Source organism: Symphalangus syndactylus, chromosome 17 (genome assembly GCF_028878055.3).
Source record: "Symphalangus syndactylus isolate Jambi chromosome 17, NHGRI_mSymSyn1-v2.1_pri, whole genome shotgun sequence".
In the NCBI taxonomy this organism is placed as follows: Eukaryota; Metazoa; Chordata; class Mammalia; order Primates; family Hylobatidae; genus Symphalangus; species Symphalangus syndactylus.
Window position 1 is genome coordinate 92099745 of NC_072439.2, and position 18837 is coordinate 92118581.

General features: G+C 37.7%; 2 protein-coding genes across 6 annotated transcripts in view; one reads left to right on the forward strand and one right to left on the reverse strand.

Annotated features, from left to right (window-relative positions):
* Positions 1-523: 523 nt before the first annotated feature.
* On the reverse strand, positions 524-18234 carry TMEM207 (transmembrane protein 207). Of its 3 annotated transcripts, XM_063620548.1 has the most exons (5): positions 18068-18234; positions 16109-16146; positions 9752-9796; positions 8412-8554; positions 524-1596 (listed from the first exon to the last, which is right to left on the reverse strand). In XM_063620548.1, the coding sequence occupies exons 1-5, from the start codon at positions 18140-18142 to the stop codon at positions 1460-1462; spliced, it is 438 nt and encodes a 145-aa protein (XP_063476618.1). In that variant the 5' UTR covers positions 18143-18234; the 3' UTR covers positions 524-1459. The 3 variants fall into 3 exon arrangements, 1 of the variants encoding a protein (XP_063476618.1); XR_010116509.1 differs by lacking the exons at positions 8412-8554; positions 9752-9796; positions 16109-16146; positions 18068-18234 and adding an exon at positions 7673-7775 and having other exon boundaries at positions 1489-1596; XR_010116508.1 differs by lacking the exons at positions 8412-8554; positions 9752-9796; positions 16109-16146; positions 18068-18234 and adding an exon at positions 7782-7888 and having other exon boundaries at positions 1491-1596.
* The window catches only part of IL1RAP (interleukin 1 receptor accessory protein), a 216172-nt gene continuing 209844 nt past the window's right edge, over positions 12510-18837 (forward strand). For 2 of the 3 annotated variants that reach the window (XM_063620544.1, XM_063620546.1), the window contains exon 1: positions 12532-12552. In XM_063620544.1, coding sequence (XP_063476614.1) covers positions 12548-12552 — 5 coding nt within the window. In that variant the 5' untranslated portion in view covers positions 12532-12547. Of the gene's footprint in view, positions 12553-18837 lie in introns of all 3 variants that reach the window. The other variant, XM_063620541.1, reaches the window with a different exon arrangement.

The window sequence follows — 18837 nt, forward strand, 5'->3', positions numbered from 1 at the left end:
TGCAAAGCTGTGGAGAAAATAAAAAGATCAGTGGTTGTTTGGATTTAGAAGGGAGGGAAGAATGGATAGATAGGCAGAGCACAGATGACTTTCAGGGGTGGTGAAATTACTTTGTGTGGCACTATAATGGTAGGTACATGCCATTCTAAATTTGTCAGACCTACAGAATATACAACACCAAGAGTAAATCATAATATAAACTATGGACTTTGGATGATAATGGTGTCAGTATAGGCACATCAATTGTAAGAAGTGTATCAATCTGGCAAGAAATGCTGGTAATGGGGGAGGTTATGTAAGTGTCAAAGCAGGGTGTATATAAGAAATCTCTCTACCTTCTGCTCAATATTCCTGTGGACCTAAAACTGCTCTAAAAATAGTTTATTAAAAAGGATAACCCTAGCTTCTATGGCTCCAAGTATTTTTTGGCCTGAGCAACAGTTGCAGTTAACTGAGATGGGGAAGATTTGGATAAAACAGATCTGGAAAAAGAAGATTAGGAAATAAGTTTGGTCAAGCTAAATTTTAGATATCTACTGATGTTTATTGTTTTGTTCAACAAATTTGTCAGCTGAAGATTATATGACATCTGCAATGGATATATTTTTTCCTCCCCCTGCTGATAGCCACTGCCAAAATGCCACTTGAAGATGTCTCATTGCTACTTCTGCAGTCCTCATGAGAACAGATACCTATGCCGAAGGTTCTTAACATGGTGCTGCAATAAATGCCAAGCCTTGAGGCTCCAGAGAAACGCTATGGACTATGGAGGCCACTTTCATTCCTGTAAAAGGGGAACTTTTCTTTTCTCCCCGTATTGGCATTATATGTGCTCCATATCTTCAGCAGTCTCCTTCACCTTCTATCTACAATTTCTTCCCCTTCAGGTTGAGGCATAAAACCTCGTGGACTGAGACTTGTAATCTTTTCCTTTTCCTCTTCATTTATCCTTTACCCTTCAACTACAAACTTTTCTTTTTCCTACTGTCTCCCCTCACCTTCATTCAAATATTATCTTTCTGGTTCTGGTTCTGGACATGTTGGATTCTAGGCTTGGGCTATTGTTAAATTATAATAATTTTTATGGACTCCATGCTAGGAAAGAGTTTAAAGCAGAAAATGGTGTGATGTATACTGCAGTGGAGTCCTAAATGTGATGGAAACAACTTCCAGCACCTAACTGTTGCCTATTTGGGTACTAGTGGAGAAGCATTAATTTGGTTGTGTAGCATAAAAGTATGATACAGCAGTGACACATCAAGAGCCTGCTACTTTACTATTTAAATATCTCCATGACCAAAATTTTTTCCAACATCCATTCTTTTGTCGAATTGTCCTTCCTCAGACTATATGAATAGATCTCTGGACATTTCCGACAACTGAAATAACTATTCCTAAATGTGATGTTTTGGAATTACAGATGTCGTTAATACTTTAAATTGATAATCCACACCTAAAATCAGCTTGTTTTTACAATTTCTTCATATGGAGGTGGGGAGCCTAAAGGGCCAAAACATGGAGCAGGGACAGGATGGAGGTCAGGGGTTTGAGTCTGAAGGTGAATTCCAACAGTTGGACTCACAGCTGCTTCTGTCCCTGGAAAGAGAAAGATGAAGACTTGTAATCTTTCTAGTGAGCATAAAACATAAGTACATGAACTGCCCAATAAACTCTGGCATCGCTTGGATCACTGAAGCAACAGAAAATTATCTGTATCTATGGGAAAAAAATTACAACTATCTTGATCTTTGCAGTGAAGGTTTACTCACCACAGCAAAAAAAAAAAAAAAAAAAAAAAATTGCTTGCCTGAACTGATGAAATCATCATTGTCTAACCCATCACGAAGGATTTACAATTTAGCAGCTGAAACTAGAAGGAATATCCTCTTTTGTAGATCATAGAACAGGATTCCTCAACACTAATGGCATTTCAGCTAATGCTCCCAACATGGGAAATGTAAGTTGCATTAGAAAAATTAAAATATCACTTTCTAAATTGTATTATTTTACATGTATGGTTGCAAACTTCAACTAATATAAGCAATCAGCCCCAATGAGAAGCTAAGCCAGGATGAGTGTCCCTAGGAGGGGTGTCACCTCGAGCTTCACCTTGAGATCAGCTCAGGAAAGGCAGGGAACCTAATTAGGAAGCCTTGTCAAGCCTGAGGGAACCCAGCTCCAATCCACAGACCTCATGGCATAAAGGCAAAGGGACCCTTATTTGAATGTTATGTAATTGATTATGTTTTATTAAAAACATGGACAAACAATTGTGGGGGTCCCTCTCCTATGCTCTCAAATTCTCTCTTTTCTAATGCCTAGTCAATTGTTTTTCTGCCTCAAGCTCTATTTGTTCTTTTCCCGCCTCCAAAACTCCATGTTCCATTAATTATCTTTAAATATTTTGCTTTCTCATTAAGATGGGCTTTTATTCAGCATCACAACTTTATTTTTAATAAAACCTTATTGTCATCCTTATTTTTAGTAAATTAAAATAAAAACAATCTTTCATTTTTAATAAACTCCAAAACTCCTATGACATTGCCTACTTTTAATATACAAATTTAAAAAATAAAACAAAACAATTCACCTAATTAACTAAACCAAAATCCTTATCTTTTTTTAAAAAAACTTTTTAATATCTGTTTTATCCCATCATAATTATAGTCCTTGGATTTATGAACTGCTGAGCAATGATCACAAACAATAGAGATTTGGGATACAGGTGGTCATGTGAAGATTTTAATGATTTTTTTCTTCTTTTTTCTCAATCTTTACTAAAAATTTGCATACATTCCTTTTAAAAAATCACTGTCTGTGGCTCAATGTGTGTTTTCACTTCCCATTTCCGCATTTGAGAAGGGGGAGAAAACTGGTTTTGCAGATTGATATGATTTGGATCGGTTTCCCCACCCAAATCCAATGTTGAATTGTAATCCCCAGTGTTGAAGATGGGGCCTGGTGGGAGTTGACTGGATCATGGGAATGGTTTCTCATGAATGATTTAGCACCATACCATTGGTGCTGTTCTCATGATAGTGAGTTCTCATGAGATCTGGTTGTATAAAAGTGTGTAACACCTCCTGCCTCCCACTCTCTTCCTCCTGGCCCAGCCATGTGAAGTGCTTGCTCCCTTTTTGACTTCTGCCATGACTTAAGTTCCCTGAGGCCTCCCCAGAAGCCAAGCAGATGCCAGCATGATGCTTCCTGTACAGCCTGCAGAACCATGAGCCAATTTAAACTTTTTTTTTCATAAATTACCCAGTCTCAGGTATTTATTTATAGTAATGTGAGAATGGACTAATACAGGAAGTCTCCTGTGTTTTCAGTTGTATTATCACTTAGGAGATATTCTGAAGGCATTATTAAATTAGGTAAGATACCGAGTGACGTGATTTGGCTGTGTCCCCACCCAAATCTCATCTTGATTTGTACTCCCATAATTCCCACTTGTTGTGGGAGGGATCTGGTGGAAGACAATTGCATGGTGGGGCAGTTTCCCCCATATTGTTCTTGTGGTAGTGAATAGGTCTCATAAGATCTAATGGTTTTATCAGGGGTTTCCACTTTTGCATCTTCCTTACTCTCTCTTTGCCTGCTGCCATCCATCTAAGATGTGACTTGCTCTTCCTTGCTTTCTACCATGATTGTGAGGCTTCCCCAGCCACATGGAACTGTAAGTCCAATTAAACCTATTTCTTTTGTAAATTGCTCAGTTTTGGGTATGTCTTTATCAGCAGTATGAAACTGGACTAATACACTAAGATAGGAAAACATCAAAACGAATGAAAAAAAATTATCTCAACACAGATACTGAACAAAACACACCCACATAATACTAGAATTATTCATCTTTGACAATTTACAGAAGGAACTAAGAAGGTCTCAGAAGCTATGGCATGGATGATGCCATTTGAGAAGACATGAGGGCGTTGATCGGACGCTCTCTGGGTTGTAGCAGAGATGGGGAAGGAGAACCGGATCCAGAAGATGAGTGAAGTTCAGGGGAGCATAATAAGGAGAGAAGAAAGAGGAGGAGATTCTGGAGCTGGGACCAGGAAGAGGAAGTGGGGCTGAAGAAAAACAGAAGAATTTAGAGTCTGTATAAAATAAATAGGTTTAAATTTTAGCCCTTAAAATATCTCTGATTTTATACTGTTTCTTCTCTTCTTCCTCTTTCTCTTGCTCTGCATCTTCTCCTTCTCTGCCATCTTGACTTTCTTCTGATCTTCTCCTCTTCTTCTTTCTCTGACAGCCCCTCTTCCTCCCCCTCACTCCCCAAGAGAGGAGTTGTATTAGTTTACTAGGGCTGTCATAACAAAGTACCACAGACTGGATCACTTAAATAACATAAATTTATTTTCTCACAATTGTGGAGTCTAGATGTCCACGACCAAGGTGTATAAATTTATTTTCTCACAATTGTGGAGTCTAGACGTCCACGACCAAGGTGTCAGCAGGGTAGGTTTCTTCTGAGGCCTCTCTCCTTGGATTGCAGGTGGCCACCCTTCTCCTTGTGTCTCTACATGGTCTTTAGTTTGTGCCTGTCTGTCTGTGTGCTAATATCTTCTTATAAGAAAGCTGGTCATATCGAATTAAGGTTCATCCCAATTACTTCATCTTAATTTCATTGCCTTTGTCTTTTTAAAGACTCTATCTTCAAATATAGTCATATTCTGAGATACTGGGGTAAGAATTTGAACATATGAAATTGAGTGGGACACAGTTCAGCCCACAACAGGGGGCATCAGAGGGAATATTTTTCCCTTTCTGAAGGGTAAAGATCTTCCTAACACATTGTGGACATGGAGAGTGATCTTTGAGTGCACAGTAAGTGCCAGAGTCTCTTCTACTGAATCCAAAGACTTTTGAGAAGGCCCTGAGTCTGGGATCCACACTTCAGGGGTATAGATCCTATGAAGAGGAAGGAAGACCAGTTATCTAAAGACTGAATCAGCAGAGTACTGTGAAAAGACAGGAACATTAGCCCAGGAAACGCTACTGTGGTCTGTGGTGTTTGGGTGAGAACCCACAGACCTCTCCCAGGCAGGAAATTCCACCAGACATTGGGATGGGCTGTGTTGGCAACACTCTCCTTACATACCTCTCATAAGGATCCAAGCCAAGTGTTTTCTTTTTTCTGTTTAGTATTTCTAATCAGAATAACTGGCAACCTGCACCATGTAATACTGTCAGTAGTTCTGATTGAAAGGAATTCTCTATTTTATGTATTTTAACATTAGCACAATTTGTCCACCTCAGTTTTTCAGTCAAAAGTTTCCTCTGAGTTCTGCTCAGTTGAGGGCAGCTTCCCGGAGATCCTGTGAGTCAAACCTTTGCCCCACAGGTCAGAAGAGCCGAGCTATTTCAATTAATATATTCAACAAATGGTGATAATTAAGTAAAATAAGCTTTGGTAAAAATTTAAAAAATTAAGTTCCGGGAGGAACCCAAGGTGAATATATCAAATCTAGTCTCTCTATTAAAATGTTTCAAATGACCCATTTCCCACATTCTGTATTCAGCTGGGAACATCCCATCTTCACCTTTGTGCTCAAGAAATGGCAGGGAGTCCAGAAAGCTTATTTTATATTCTAACATGTCACCAGTGTCATTCCAGAGATTTCTCATTTTTCTGTTTCTCTTCTGAACAGGGACTGTCAGGGAAATTCAGAAGCACAGTCCCATAACCTTGGTGTGGGCGTTTGAATCCTGTGGCAGCTGGATTCAGTTCTCAGCTGTGAGTATATACTCTGTGGGAGCTGTGGAGGTAGATGCTGTGGTTTTGACCCTCACCTCCTTCTGTAGCCACAAAAGCAAGCGATTCTTTAAGTTCCCTTTTGGAGAGTAGCTTCTTTTTATAGAAATATTAGGTGGGAAGAATCATTTGTATGGAGAAGTGAAGGTATCATGAAGATCCAGTGAGGAACGTAAATTTAGCATGGGTCCAGGTTTCAGACTGTCTTAAAATATTGACTGTCTGAAATTTACTTCCAGAAATTACTAGATAAGAAGTCACTAGAGATGGGAGATCACCCTTTCCTAATTTACCCTTTTGTATTTTGTTTTGGAGAAGAGAAACAGGAATGCCAAAAAGTACAGCTCTGGGTACCTTATCCACATCAAAGACTGTCTGAATGGCTGTTCCCTGCCTGTCTTGCCGTCCTGAGCATCCCTGGGACAAGACGGAACATGGGCAGTGGGTGGAACAACCTAACAATCAATCCAGCGTAGGCAAAAAAAAAAAAAGATAAATAGGACAGAGTAACTAATGGGAATCAATAGTAGAGAGATCTGCAGTGCAACTCAGGATGGAAGAGTTTAAATGTTTCTTGAGCAAAATAAGATCCAGAAGTTAAACCAGTGGAGTTGGGAGGAAAGAATAGAGTGAGGATGGGCATGAAGATCCTGGAGCACAAGTCTTACCACTGAAAAGCTTCTCTATTGAAAACTGGAGGTGTTCAAATAGTGAGGCTGTACTTAGTGTCCAGGGATGGGCGGGGCTGAGAGTGACCAACCCACATTTTCACTGGTTCCCTAACCCCAATTCTGGGCAGTTTAAACTCGATTAGTTGACTTGCAGTAAACATCTATGCATGTATGTTTCCCTTTGAGAATGAGAGAAGTAAATAACATCCTCTAAGATAAATAATAGTCACTTTACCAAGTTGATATTTAGGATTTAGAGATAATATCTGAAAATCCGCAAATTACTGCTTAGCATTTGACAGATGTAAAACAAATTGTGACCTTCTTTTTTTTTTTTAAAAAAAAAAGCAATTTATCCCCAAGGATTTTTTTTTTTTTGCCTGTTCTGAATGATTTCAGAGTAACATAGAGAATGTGAGTCTCTTGCCCGTCACAGTGCTAGCACATGCAGATTGCTAAAGCAGTACATCAGCCTTGACACTTCCTTCACACCCATGACGTTCAGGCAAGTTCAAGAGCACATATGGAAACTGCCATGCAAGAAATATAAAAACATTAGATAAAGAAGTGTATAACCATGGCACATAAACTGCTTTAAAAATTTTTAACAGTATAACTGTCTAGCTTAATAATATACTTAAAATTAAAATCAAAATTCTTTTAAGATTCAAGATAGTCGAGTAAAAGGTCTTTCTCAAAGTGAGAGAAGAGCTGAAAGTACTAGGCTGCATTTTTCTTTTTAGAAACTTAAGTTCAGATAAAAGAAGCATAATTGCATTTACTTATTAAATACCTCGAGGTTAAGAAAAGTAGTCCAATGTTAGCATATTGACTCCTTTGACTAACATATTTTGTTAAAAGATCAATAACCCTATTTCCCTCTATGCCCTGTGGAAGGTGCTTTTGATTTTAGGAGGAAGAACTATTGTTTTGGTGACTTTAATTATCTTTCCTAAAAGAACCATTTCCCAAACTGATAATGCATTGCCTCTGTTAAGTAATACCCTTTGAAGGAAAAAAAAAAAGCTGGAGGTGAATATAATCATTATCTTAGAAAACTAAGTTTGATGTTAACACATTTTTGTTTATTTTTACCCCACTTTTCATCTTGCTGTTAGTTTTCCCCAGGGCACACCCTGCTCCATCTATTGCAAATTTCATGGTGGCCCAGTTTCTGAAAGATGGCTTTGGCTATTATCTCTGTTAAGCACTCTCGAGGTAACTGTAGTGTGTAATGCAGTACCTTAGAATAAAGTCTCACAACAGGCCCTGCTTGAGACGATACTTAAGATGAAGAAATAGCTATCAATTATGGCCTCCCAGAAATCAGTAGGTTGTTTTTTTCTACTCACGGCTAAGGCTGGCAGCTGCAAATAACTAAGCCCTTAATTTCTTCCCTTCTTTACTTCCTCGTGCAAACTAGAAAATGAAGGGAAGGGCATGGTTTTGGGAGGGGGGTTGGGAGCTGACAGGATCAGAACGCTGAGATGAAAGGGCATGAAAATTGACATTCCCCTGACCATTCCATGGAATTTCAGATTCTGCATTGACCGCAGACAATCTGGTAAGTGTCGTTCAATGTTACTTCAGATGAGTTCTGTAAAGCATAGAAAGCTCAGTAAATGAAATTATAAATACCAGTTAAGATAGGTTGACAATAAAAGCTCGGAGGTGCTTTTCGGTACCCTAAACCCTACCATTCACCTGGACTGCCCAGCCCTGCATACTTCTTCTCTTCTGTTTATTGAACAACAAAATATTTAGTTGCTTTCCTTATACTTAACTGTGGGTCAGTTCCCGAGACACATTTTCTTTCTTATGAAATTTACTCCCTTAAACTCTTCTCAATGCAGTCCTTGGTGTCTGCAATAAGCCACATCTTTTTCTAAGTTCCCAGATCTGCTTTTGGGAGAACAGTTTTTCAATTAACCACAAAACCACAAAGTATCAAAAAAGAGTCCAGAAGTGTGCAGACAACTCACCATAAATGGAGTCCAAGTCTCCAACAGCAAAGACGGCCGTGGTGCGCCTGTGAAAATCAATTCGGGGTCTCCTCAGCCAGCACTGGAGGCAGAGGACCACGGCTCCACAGAGAAGAGCTGCCACCAGAACCAGCAGCAGGATCCTGACTCCAAAAGTAACCGAGAAAAGAATGAGGTAGAGCATGCAGGGAAGTTAAGAGCTTCCACTACTACCTAGAAGTGGGGTGAAGACTCAGCTAGACTGGCCGCAAGCAATGTGGGACACTGAATTCCTTAAGCAATTTCCTACCACCACCCATACATTTCCACTGAACTGGAAATATTCTTTGGCCTCAGAAAGGGTTGATCTTTCCAGGTGGTAATGATCATTTTCTCCTTAGAAATTGGAGGGTTATTCTGAAAGGCAGTGTCTTAATTCATTCATCCATTCTTCCTTTCAGACATCCATCCACCCATTCATCCATCCATGCATCCATCCATCCATCCATCCATCCATCCATCCATCCATTCGTCCATCCATCCATTCAGTTAGTATTTAAGTAGCTACACACACTTTAGATACTGGGGATAGAAATTCAAAAGTAGGCAGAGAGGATCTTTGCCTTTAAGGAGCTAACCAGCTAACTGAGTGAACTGACAATGTTAAGTTTAGAATATACAAATGTCAAGATTTAAGAGGTTAAAATTTCTGAAGGGGCCGGGCGCAGTGGCTCACACCTGTAATCCCAACACTTTGGGAGTCCGAGGCAGGCAGATCATTAGGTCAGGAGATCGAGACCATCCTGGCCAACATGGTGAAACCCCATCTCTACTAAAATACAAAAAATTAGCTGGGTGTGGTGGTGCACGCCTGTAGTCCCAGCTACTCAGGAGGCTGAGGCAGGGGAATCTCTTGAACCCAGGAGGCAGAGGTTGCGGTGAGCCGAGATTGCGCCACTGCACTGCAGCCTGGCGACAGAGCAAAACTGTATCTCAGAAAAAAAAAAATCTGAAGGATTATCTCATACAAGAGACAGTGGTCATTTGGAATGGCTTTTAAGGCCAGAACTAATATCAGTGGAGGGTCATTTAGGGAGATTTCAAGACAAATAACAATTATTTTGCTGTTAAAGATTTTCAGCTCTAAAATAAACTTATTTTTTAAAATAGTGAGTCCCTTTGTCACAAGAAGTGTTTATATAAACATTGGCCAACAATCTGAAAGTGATGTTTCTATATTCATTTGCATGACCCCTAATCTTTCCTTAAGCTGTATGATTTCATGTACCATCTCAAATTATTTAGGACAAAGAGCGTATATACCACCAACTGTCATATAAAACAAATGGAAGATTCCTTACCAGATATACCAGTCATTAGGGTGTTGGTCATTATAATTTACACACCTGGTGATAAAGGAAGAGCGTTAGTCCTGGAACTCTAGATAGCCAAAGCCTATTTCTTTCACCCAACAAAATTGGCATTGATCACACCTGTTTCTCCAGAACAATCACCTACATATTCCCATACCAGCCCACACCTTCCCTCACCCAGCACAATTATGCAAATGTTTATGCCCACTCAATTCAAGGCACTGAGAATACAAGTAAATATGAAATTATCAGACTGATAGATAAACAGATAAATGCATTATAATGGGTTTGATTCTAGAGTTACAAATACTGTTAAGCTTTGAGAAGGCAGTGACTAACTCTTCAGGAACAACAAATCACAGGTGTTTGGTATTAGGTAGATAACCACTACAGCTATATTCTGTTCATCTAGAGAGCTACAGTCACATAAAACTCAAATTCTCCAGGGAAGAATATCTTGGTAGAGAATAGGAGGCACTGGACAACTGTTTGCCCTCTTGTTATACAATCGGTGAGGAAAGAAATTAGGCTAGGAGGAAAATGAATGAACGTGGCCATACCTACCATTTACCAAGGAGTTAGAAGTTGACTCCTTCAGTCAGGAAGTTGACCCTCCTGTGTGTGTCTGGCCACACTCAATCTTTCTTGAGACAAGTTTTAAAAGATCACAGACAGACAAAGTTCACAGAGTGATTTTTGGGAGGTATAACTCTGTAGGTATAGAGTCCCTCGCTATGCCTAACATGGCACACTAAATGTAAGTGAGCTGATGGACTTTTTTCCTACCTCAATATACAAGCTACTTTTAAGGTATTCTGAGCTGAGCTTGAACAGTGGAAATCTGTTATTCACAGTCAGATACACTTCTGGGAAGACACTATACTTAATCATATCTTCTTCAGCCATTGTTAAAATAACTCAGTTTATTTCAGTTTGAAGACATTCATAAATGTCAGTTAATTTATTGCATCTAGCTTCCCTGAGGAGGCAGTGTGTCATCTCATCATCATACCAGTCAGAAATGACTTTTAACATATGTGAAGTGTCCATTTAAAAATTTTATCACAAACATTTAAGACAAAAACCAATCACCCAGCCTACAGATTATTTCATTCCCCTCCACATATAAATCTCTGCGTCTTTTTTTTTCTGTTTTCTGTTTGTTTGCTCTTTGTTCTTTTGAGCGCCCAGAGTGTTCAGCAAAATTCACAGGTATGGCTGGAAAAAAAAATGGCAACTGAAGTGTGACTTTAAAAAGCATCCTAAGACAAATGACCATCAATAAAAGATGTGAAAAATAATTAATGGGACCTACTTACATAGGAATATTATTCAATCATCAAAAATAATGTAGACACGTTTATAAATAAGTCTTGCTAAGTAAAATAGTATAGAGACTTCAATCTTACTTTGTATATATTATTTTCCACAAGTACAATGATTTCACCAAAATTACTACCAGACATAAATATACACCAGACTATTGAAGTGCCCACTTCTCTTGAAGATGGCATTATGAAGAACTCTATCCCTTTCATATTGTTTGAATTATTGTAATGTATATGAATCACTTTGTAGTAAAAAGAACTTTAAAATATTATATTAAAAAATTAAAACCTTAAAAATATAGATTTTTTAAGAGGCAGATGTGGGAAAATTCTCTTGGTGTCCTGACCCAATTAAAAAAGCAGAAAGTTTTTGTTGTTGCTGTTTTTTTTTTTTTTTTGGTTTTTTTTTGAATTGTGACATCTAAGCTCATGGTCAGGAGTATGGATTATTTCATCTCCCTCCTCTTCTTTTACTTTTTTTCTATTTTAAAATAGCCCCTTTACTTATAGTCAAACTCAATTCTAAATATTAGCCACCTCATTGTGTTTCTTAAATCTAATTTTTAAGGCCCTCTATTTTTTTTCTTCCTGGGCTAACAATTTTCCAAACCGACTTTATTTCACTTTTTTTTTCTTAGCTGGTGCACCCTCTGGTGGAGCTTCTGATAAGAAATAACATGGCTAGGAAGCAGTTGGCTGGAGAAATGCAGTAATCATGTAAGTTCCAAATTGCAGGCACCTTTGAGATCATTTGTTGACCTTTGGGATTTTGCACAGTGTACCACTGAGACTCCAGGTGGAGAAAGGAAGAGGGGAGGTCACTACCTAGTCAGAGAACTACACTGCAACTTGTGTCTTCTGGCTCCATATGCTCCCCTCCTCAAACCATTACTTCCATTTCTCTCTTAAATTCAAGTTTTAAACAGAAACTTTTTCAGTTCCTAAAAAAGTAAGAGTATTCTAATTACTCAAATATTACTTCCAAGATAGTCAGTATAGGAAAGGTTATATTTTTGAAAATGAAATTATTCCTCAGGGATTGGTCAAATTGGTATGATTTTGCTAAAAAGAAAATTAATCATCGGGGGAAGTGAGAGCTGACTATAATGTGTAAGAAAGACATTTGGAATAAGTACTATCTAGAATTCGTTGTTGAGGGAGATAATTTCTGTCCTTATCAGAACCATTTCCTTTTGTTACTTTGATGTCATGGAGATGATTTCTGCGCTATACAAATGGTTAGAGGAGTTGATTTTTATTCTTCTTCTCTGTGCTGAGAATCTGTGGACCTTAGATTAACTATGCATTTATGAATTTGATAAATTCAGGAAGAAATATGCAGAGTTGCTTCATTGGTTTCTCTGTTACATTACTCGGCATTTTCTAGGGCAGACAGTCTTCTAAAACCAGATGCGTAACTTCATGTGAAACAACGGACTCTCAAACTTACACCACTATGCGGTAGGGTCATACTATTATAATTCTCCTTTTACAACTGAGAAAACTCAGTCACAGAGACATTAAGTAACTTGCCCAAATTAGCATAGCTGGAAGTGGTAGAAGTAGGTTTTAAACCCAGATGTTCTGGCTGCAGAGTCCATGTCTCTTAGCACCATGTAGTGGTGCAACTGGGAACAGTAATAGCCAGCTCTAACCTCATATTACTGTGTGGAATATTGCCTGAATGAATCCAATATCCTGTGTTCCAAATGCTTTAAGGAAATATTGAAAATTTAAAAAAAAAAATAGAAATGAGAGCCTGGTGAGGATCAGACAAAGAGAATAGGCCAATAGTGACATCAGTTTGTAAACTGAATATAGTAAATACCATATATAAAATTTGAATTGAACTGTAGATCTGACTTAAGCTTCCTAGCAGCTAACATAAAGAGAGAGACTATTGGTTATATAGTGTCCTCTAAAATTAACAAAATGAACAGCATTACTCACCAGATGCACAACTATTCCTGGCATCGAAACCAGAGAAAAATTCAAGCTATGAGGCCTCATAAAGAGAACACTGTTAACATAAGAACAATGTTTTCCATAGTATTCTCAGAATAAATTCAATAACAAATTTCACGATTTTTTTTTATTTTTAAAAAGTCATTCCTCAACATAGGCCTAAGTGTAATTCAGCTACAGTAATTTGAGGGATGGATGAGTCACAAATCATATTACCCAGAAACTGGTAGTAAATTGTATAGTATCTCAAAGAATGAATGGACTATGTATCTCTCAGGCATTTCACCAGATGTATAATTGATTAAATGTTGGATATACAATATAACTTCGTGGTTGAAATTCTGGGCTCAGGATTCAGTCCCATATCCAAGTCCAAGCTCTGCCTTTTAACTTGCTTTCCTACTCTTGTGTAAACTATTTCACTTTATCAAGCCAAGCAAGATGTGGTATATCATTAGAAAATCTATCAATGCTGTTAATTTACAGAATCTTTTATACATATAGTCATATTTGTTTCATAAATCAATCTATTTTTGTGCATTCATGCACGTCAGTGTCCTTGGCTATTAATCAAAAGAGGACTAAGTCAGAAGTATGATAAGAGGGGCTCTGTCATGTTTTATTTCATAAAATAAATTACTTACAGCATTTAAATTTTATGAAAAGACAGCACAGCAATGTTTTGTTTATGTTAAAAATACAGTTAGAAAAGTAAAATAATTGGATTGGATCAGAAAAACATACCCTGGTGTTTGAAAACAAATTTAAATAGGGAATAATAAAATAGACCAGTGTTGTTGTTGCTGTTTGAGATGGAGTCTCGCTCTGTTACCCAGGCTGGAGTGCAGTGGTGCAATCTCGGCTCACTGCAACCTCCATCTCCCAGGTTCAAACGATACTCCTGCCTCAGCCTCTTGAGTAGCTGGGATTACAGGTGTGTGCCACCACGCCCGGCTAATTTTTGTATTTTCAGTAGAGATGGGGTTTCACCATGTTGGCCAGGCTGGTCTCGAACTCCCCACCTCAGGTGATTCACCCACTTTGGCTCCCAAAGTCTAGGATTACACGGTTAGCCACGGCGCCCGGTCGACCAGTTTTTTGTTTGGTTTTGTTTTGTTTTTAATGGAAAATATATGCAAATTGTTTTGCACAATCCTTGGAACATAGTAGTTGATTAATACAAATGTTTTTATTTCTAGCTAATCAGCACCTCCTCCACCAGGGCCTCTATCTAGGCGATCCATGTTTCATGTTTTTACCTTGATGCTCCCTTGCATTCCAATCAAAATCTCCCTTTCCTGTGTCCATTTTGCATGTGAACTTCGGACAAGCTACTGTCCTTTTATGTTTCTCATTTTCTAAAAGACATTCGGAGTAGGCCAGCTTTACAGTCCTTTTCACTGTAATCTGCCGTGTTTGTGTGTTACCCTCTTATAGCAGGGCTGGTAAGTGGATGAATATGGTCTCTTGGCTGGGTAGTGTATTTGAACAGGAGATAATGTCTCAGATCAAAGAAGTGATTCGAAACTGAAATCTCTTCTATAAATATACTTAGAGAAAGAGGATTTTGTTGGAGGAGACTTTTTACTCCCTCAGAAAACAGCATGACTTTCCTTATAGATTCATTCCACTGACACTGTCTTGTGATAACAAAAGACTTGAGATATTGCGCACATCTTCAATACATTTACTTACCTTATACGACCACCCTACATTCCCAGCCACTCTCTTTTTTGTTTTTATTTTCTACCAATTTACATTTTATTTGAGGGTTTTTTTTTTGTTTTTACTCAAAAGCAATTGTATTAAATAATGATAACCATTATAGACACTTAGATGCAAAAGGATGTAGCCAAAGAATGTGACACCTAAGTACCAGTTGAAACCTACCTACTAATTTACTATTTCTCTTAGGTTTCAATCCCTTCACCTAAAAGGGAGAGCGGTAGCCTCAGTAGCTCTAAAGTCAGCATAAAAACTTTCTTAATACCATATTTTTCTGTCACGTTGATTAGAGTTAGATTCAACATTTAAGATCCTTTCCAATTCTGAACTTCTTTATTTTGTTAGTCTGGGTCAAAGGCAGATGAGGAGATAAGATAAGGGCAGCCAGGAAATCCTGAGTCAGATAAACGTGCAAACAATCAAATACTCTGTTACATCACAAGCAGCATATGACAGAGTGAAAAAGCAGTTCCAAAATTAACGTAAAGAAATAGCAATCGAGAGCCATGCAAAAGCTGAAAGAGCAGCACAAATTTAATAAGCAGATTCTTAACAATAAGATGATCCACCAGAAACAGGTGAATGGTCCCAATTCCTGCTGTATGATACAATCATAGCTTCCTGCTATACAGACAGCATGGCTTTGAGGGTAACAGGCAATGAAAACTGAAAACAGCTGGCTAACAGTAAGGGCTGCAACCAGGAGGAGACAGTGCTGGGTGGAAGTGCTTTTCTGACACTATGTCACAATGAATTACAGATATTAATTATCAGTATCATTATTAATGGCACCTTCTCTTCATCTGCTGAATAGAATTCTGAGAACCATTAAGTCTATAGCACAAAAAGTGAAAAAATTGAGTCAATTGTTCACATAATTCATATCACAAGCACTTTGAAATATACACACATTGCAGTTTAGAACTTTGGTTAGTTTGCTTGTATTTTAAACTGAGTTATACAGAAAACTGCCTCCTTTGGTCACTGTGATTTTTGAGTGTGGATGCAGCCATAGATAACATCGTGATTCTTTTATGAACTTAAAGTACCCTTGAAACCTTGAGGAAGATAAATTCAGTGTGCAAAAATATCTAGAAATCAACTAGGCCTCTTATTTCTTTAACAAAGCTGATCGTAATGAAAATTACCTTTGCTGTTTTCAGAAAAAAAAATCGAGCCATCTGCATTTACCAACCATGTACTTTTCTTCTGATTATAATGATCATTTGAAACTCAACTGGGCTCTTTCTAATGGCTTGAGCCTTTTTTATGCTTTGAATTTTTTAAATGCTAAATAAAAACATGGAGTTTTTCGCTGTTTACTTACATTTTGTCTTCTTCACATGGTAGATCCGAGGGCACCAACTGAAACACATGTTTAGAACAATAAAACCCAAACATCTCATCAGCCTAATCCTTTAAGACAAGCAGCGCCTAGAGACAATGTGGGTTTATATCATTTCGTTTGCTTTTTTAATTAAAAGCTCTGTAGCAGAGTTTATTGTTGCTACACAGAATTTTTAATTGAAAAAAATCTCTGGGTGGATTCTTAAGCTCAGCAGTGGCAGAAGATATATATTGTGAACCAGATTCCGTTTCTACATACCAATAGAAATGGACTTTACAACAATTTTTGCTTTTTCTATAAGCAGATTTTGCTTGCTCTAAAGAGCTTTTGTGCACCTTGCATTTTTTGTTTTCATGTTTTAGCTAGAGGTCAGAGGTTCATTATTAGTGAGTATTATTTTCATGCAAAAAAAAAAAAAAGTTCCAAGTACATACATGGAAACAGAAGTTAAGCCTATTAGCATTAATGGGCATTAAATATATATTCATGAAAGGGTGACTTTAACCTGCCCTAAGGGTAAGGTCCATTTAAGATCACATGACACATGACATTCCAGTTGAGATTTACAGTCTTCTCTTTAGCAGGGAAGAGAAAAAAAGTAATCATCTTGGTTGCTTTGTTTGAAGAGTCCAATACTGTAAGCATTCTAAAATAATGCTCTTAGTTCTCTGCACTGAGTGTCATAGGTTACAACATCTCATACACTAAATCACAAGGAAAATGGCACTTCTTTCTAAAGATCTTACTATCTATTTGCTTGCTTGATCCTTTGCACCAGGACTCCTTCCCTGTACAATGAGAAAGTCTTTAAACAGCATTTATATGTAGCTCTAAATACTTAGTTGATGAGGTCAGTTGAAGTATTTATTTCCTGGATTCTAACATGCAAATAAAAGTACAAGTAAGAAGTTACAAAATTTAAAGTGATAGACTTGGGAGTTCTGTGTGAGATATGTCTTTTCCCCCCTTAATCCCAAACGCATCTTCTTCAGCACCTTGTATTTACTCCACCAAGTTTATCTGAGCAAAGAGATTGGTGGAGTTGCAGATGGAGCCATGAATTGGCCATCAGAGAGCGTGGTAATGAACAATTTATAAGCACAGAAAATGAGTTGCATTCTTTTTTGCTAGAATGCTGCAAATAGATTTGCATACTAAGTGAAAGGAAAATGAACATTCACATTTTGTCCATAAAGAAAGTTTATTTATGAGTAGATGAAATCGTTTGGGATCCAGCTTAACAGATAAACAAATAAAACCAGCATTTCACTTTCAAGTCACTTCCATGTCTTTTCTGTGTGTTGTACCCTAGCAATAGTACACAGTATTGAATTATTAGCACCTCACTGCCAACACATTAGCTGTCAAACTTCCAGTTACTATGAAGAGGTAAGAAAAGCTATAATTTACTTTAGATCTAAATCTTTCAGATACCTTGCATTGAAGTCACACAGATATAGAGATGCACGTTATTAGTCAGAAAGGGATGCTAGAGCAGAGGAACTGAAATAAATCCTAAAATGGTTCTGTCTACATCACTCAGCATTGAAAAACTGTCAAGCATCAAGTATGGTTGCAGGCAATAGTAAACATGTCTTAAATTAATCCAGCCATAGCATTTTGTTCTGTGTCAATAGCATTTTGAATTAAAAAAAAATTAACAGCATAGCAAAGTTAAACAAAGGTTAACTTTGCAATCACTTTATTTCAGTAGCAATAGAACTAATTAAAGGAGAAATAAGACTAATGCCATGGACATTTTGTTTTGTCCCTCTGACTGGTGAATACAAGAAATCATAAGACGCTAGTAACGCTTGAAGGAAATCTTTTAAATGTAGAAGCAGTTAAGTTGCTCACGTATAAATCTATAGCAAATCAAGTCCTCAGAGTACCTCAGAGTACCTCTGAAAACCTTAACCCAGAAAGAGAGGTAGTTACCTGGAATAGCAGCAAACACAGGATTCCTATTGTTGAGATCACTGAAGTGACACTGAAAAGTCTGGATTTTGACATATTTAAAGGACAATCAGCTTAGGATAGTGGTTTGGTACCTGTGTTTATTTTCTTCTTTCTCAGAACTTACTAGCTTCTCTATAAGTTATGCTTCCTACCAGGACGTGCATTAATAATGGCTCCTTGTGACTGGTGAAGTGCATGCTAGGGGGAGGACTGTTGGGTACATGTTTACAGGTACTAAGAGCCCAAGGAATTTAAGTTTAAGGTCAGAACTGTAGCACTGTTTGTCAAGGCCTTTAAAAGTAGGGGTTATAAATGCTGACCTACAGAGCTAGCTGGCTACTTAATAACTTTCCACATTCAAGTGCATGTTTTATTCCAGGGAACTTCTGGGTTTCTAATAGTATCTCATTTTCGGAACATTTATTCCATTTTCTTCCCTTTGTTGGTTCTCTTTGTTCTCCTACACACTACTTTCAGTTCCACGTCTAACCCAACCTTAGGCATAAAGCTTTCCCTGTTTTATTGTGATAATACCCCTCTTTTAAACAAGGTGTATTTCAATGTTTATTTTATGAAACAACTCCATCACTACCACTGAAAAATAAAGCAAGAATACCTAGCGAAATTCTGAGAAAAAGAAGAGGCACTGACCTATTGTACATGAAAATATCTTAATCTATGCATTTTACAAAAGTTAGTACTGATACATGTAAATAATAAGGTAAATGTAAAAGAATAGAGAGTTTAGA

Coding starts and splice junctions, on each gene's coding strand:
- TMEM207 (XM_063620548.1), bottom strand. CDS start 18,142: ATGTCAAAATCCAGACTTTTCAGTGTCACTTCAGTGATCTCAACAATA. Junction 16,147..18,067: donor TGTGTTTGCTGCTATTCCAG/GTAACTACCTCT, acceptor CATGTGTTTCAG/TTGGTGCCCTCGGATCTACC. Junction 9,797..16,108: donor CCATGTGAAGAAGACAAAAT/GTAAGTAAACAG, acceptor CTTTATCACCAG/GTGTGTAAATTATAATGACC.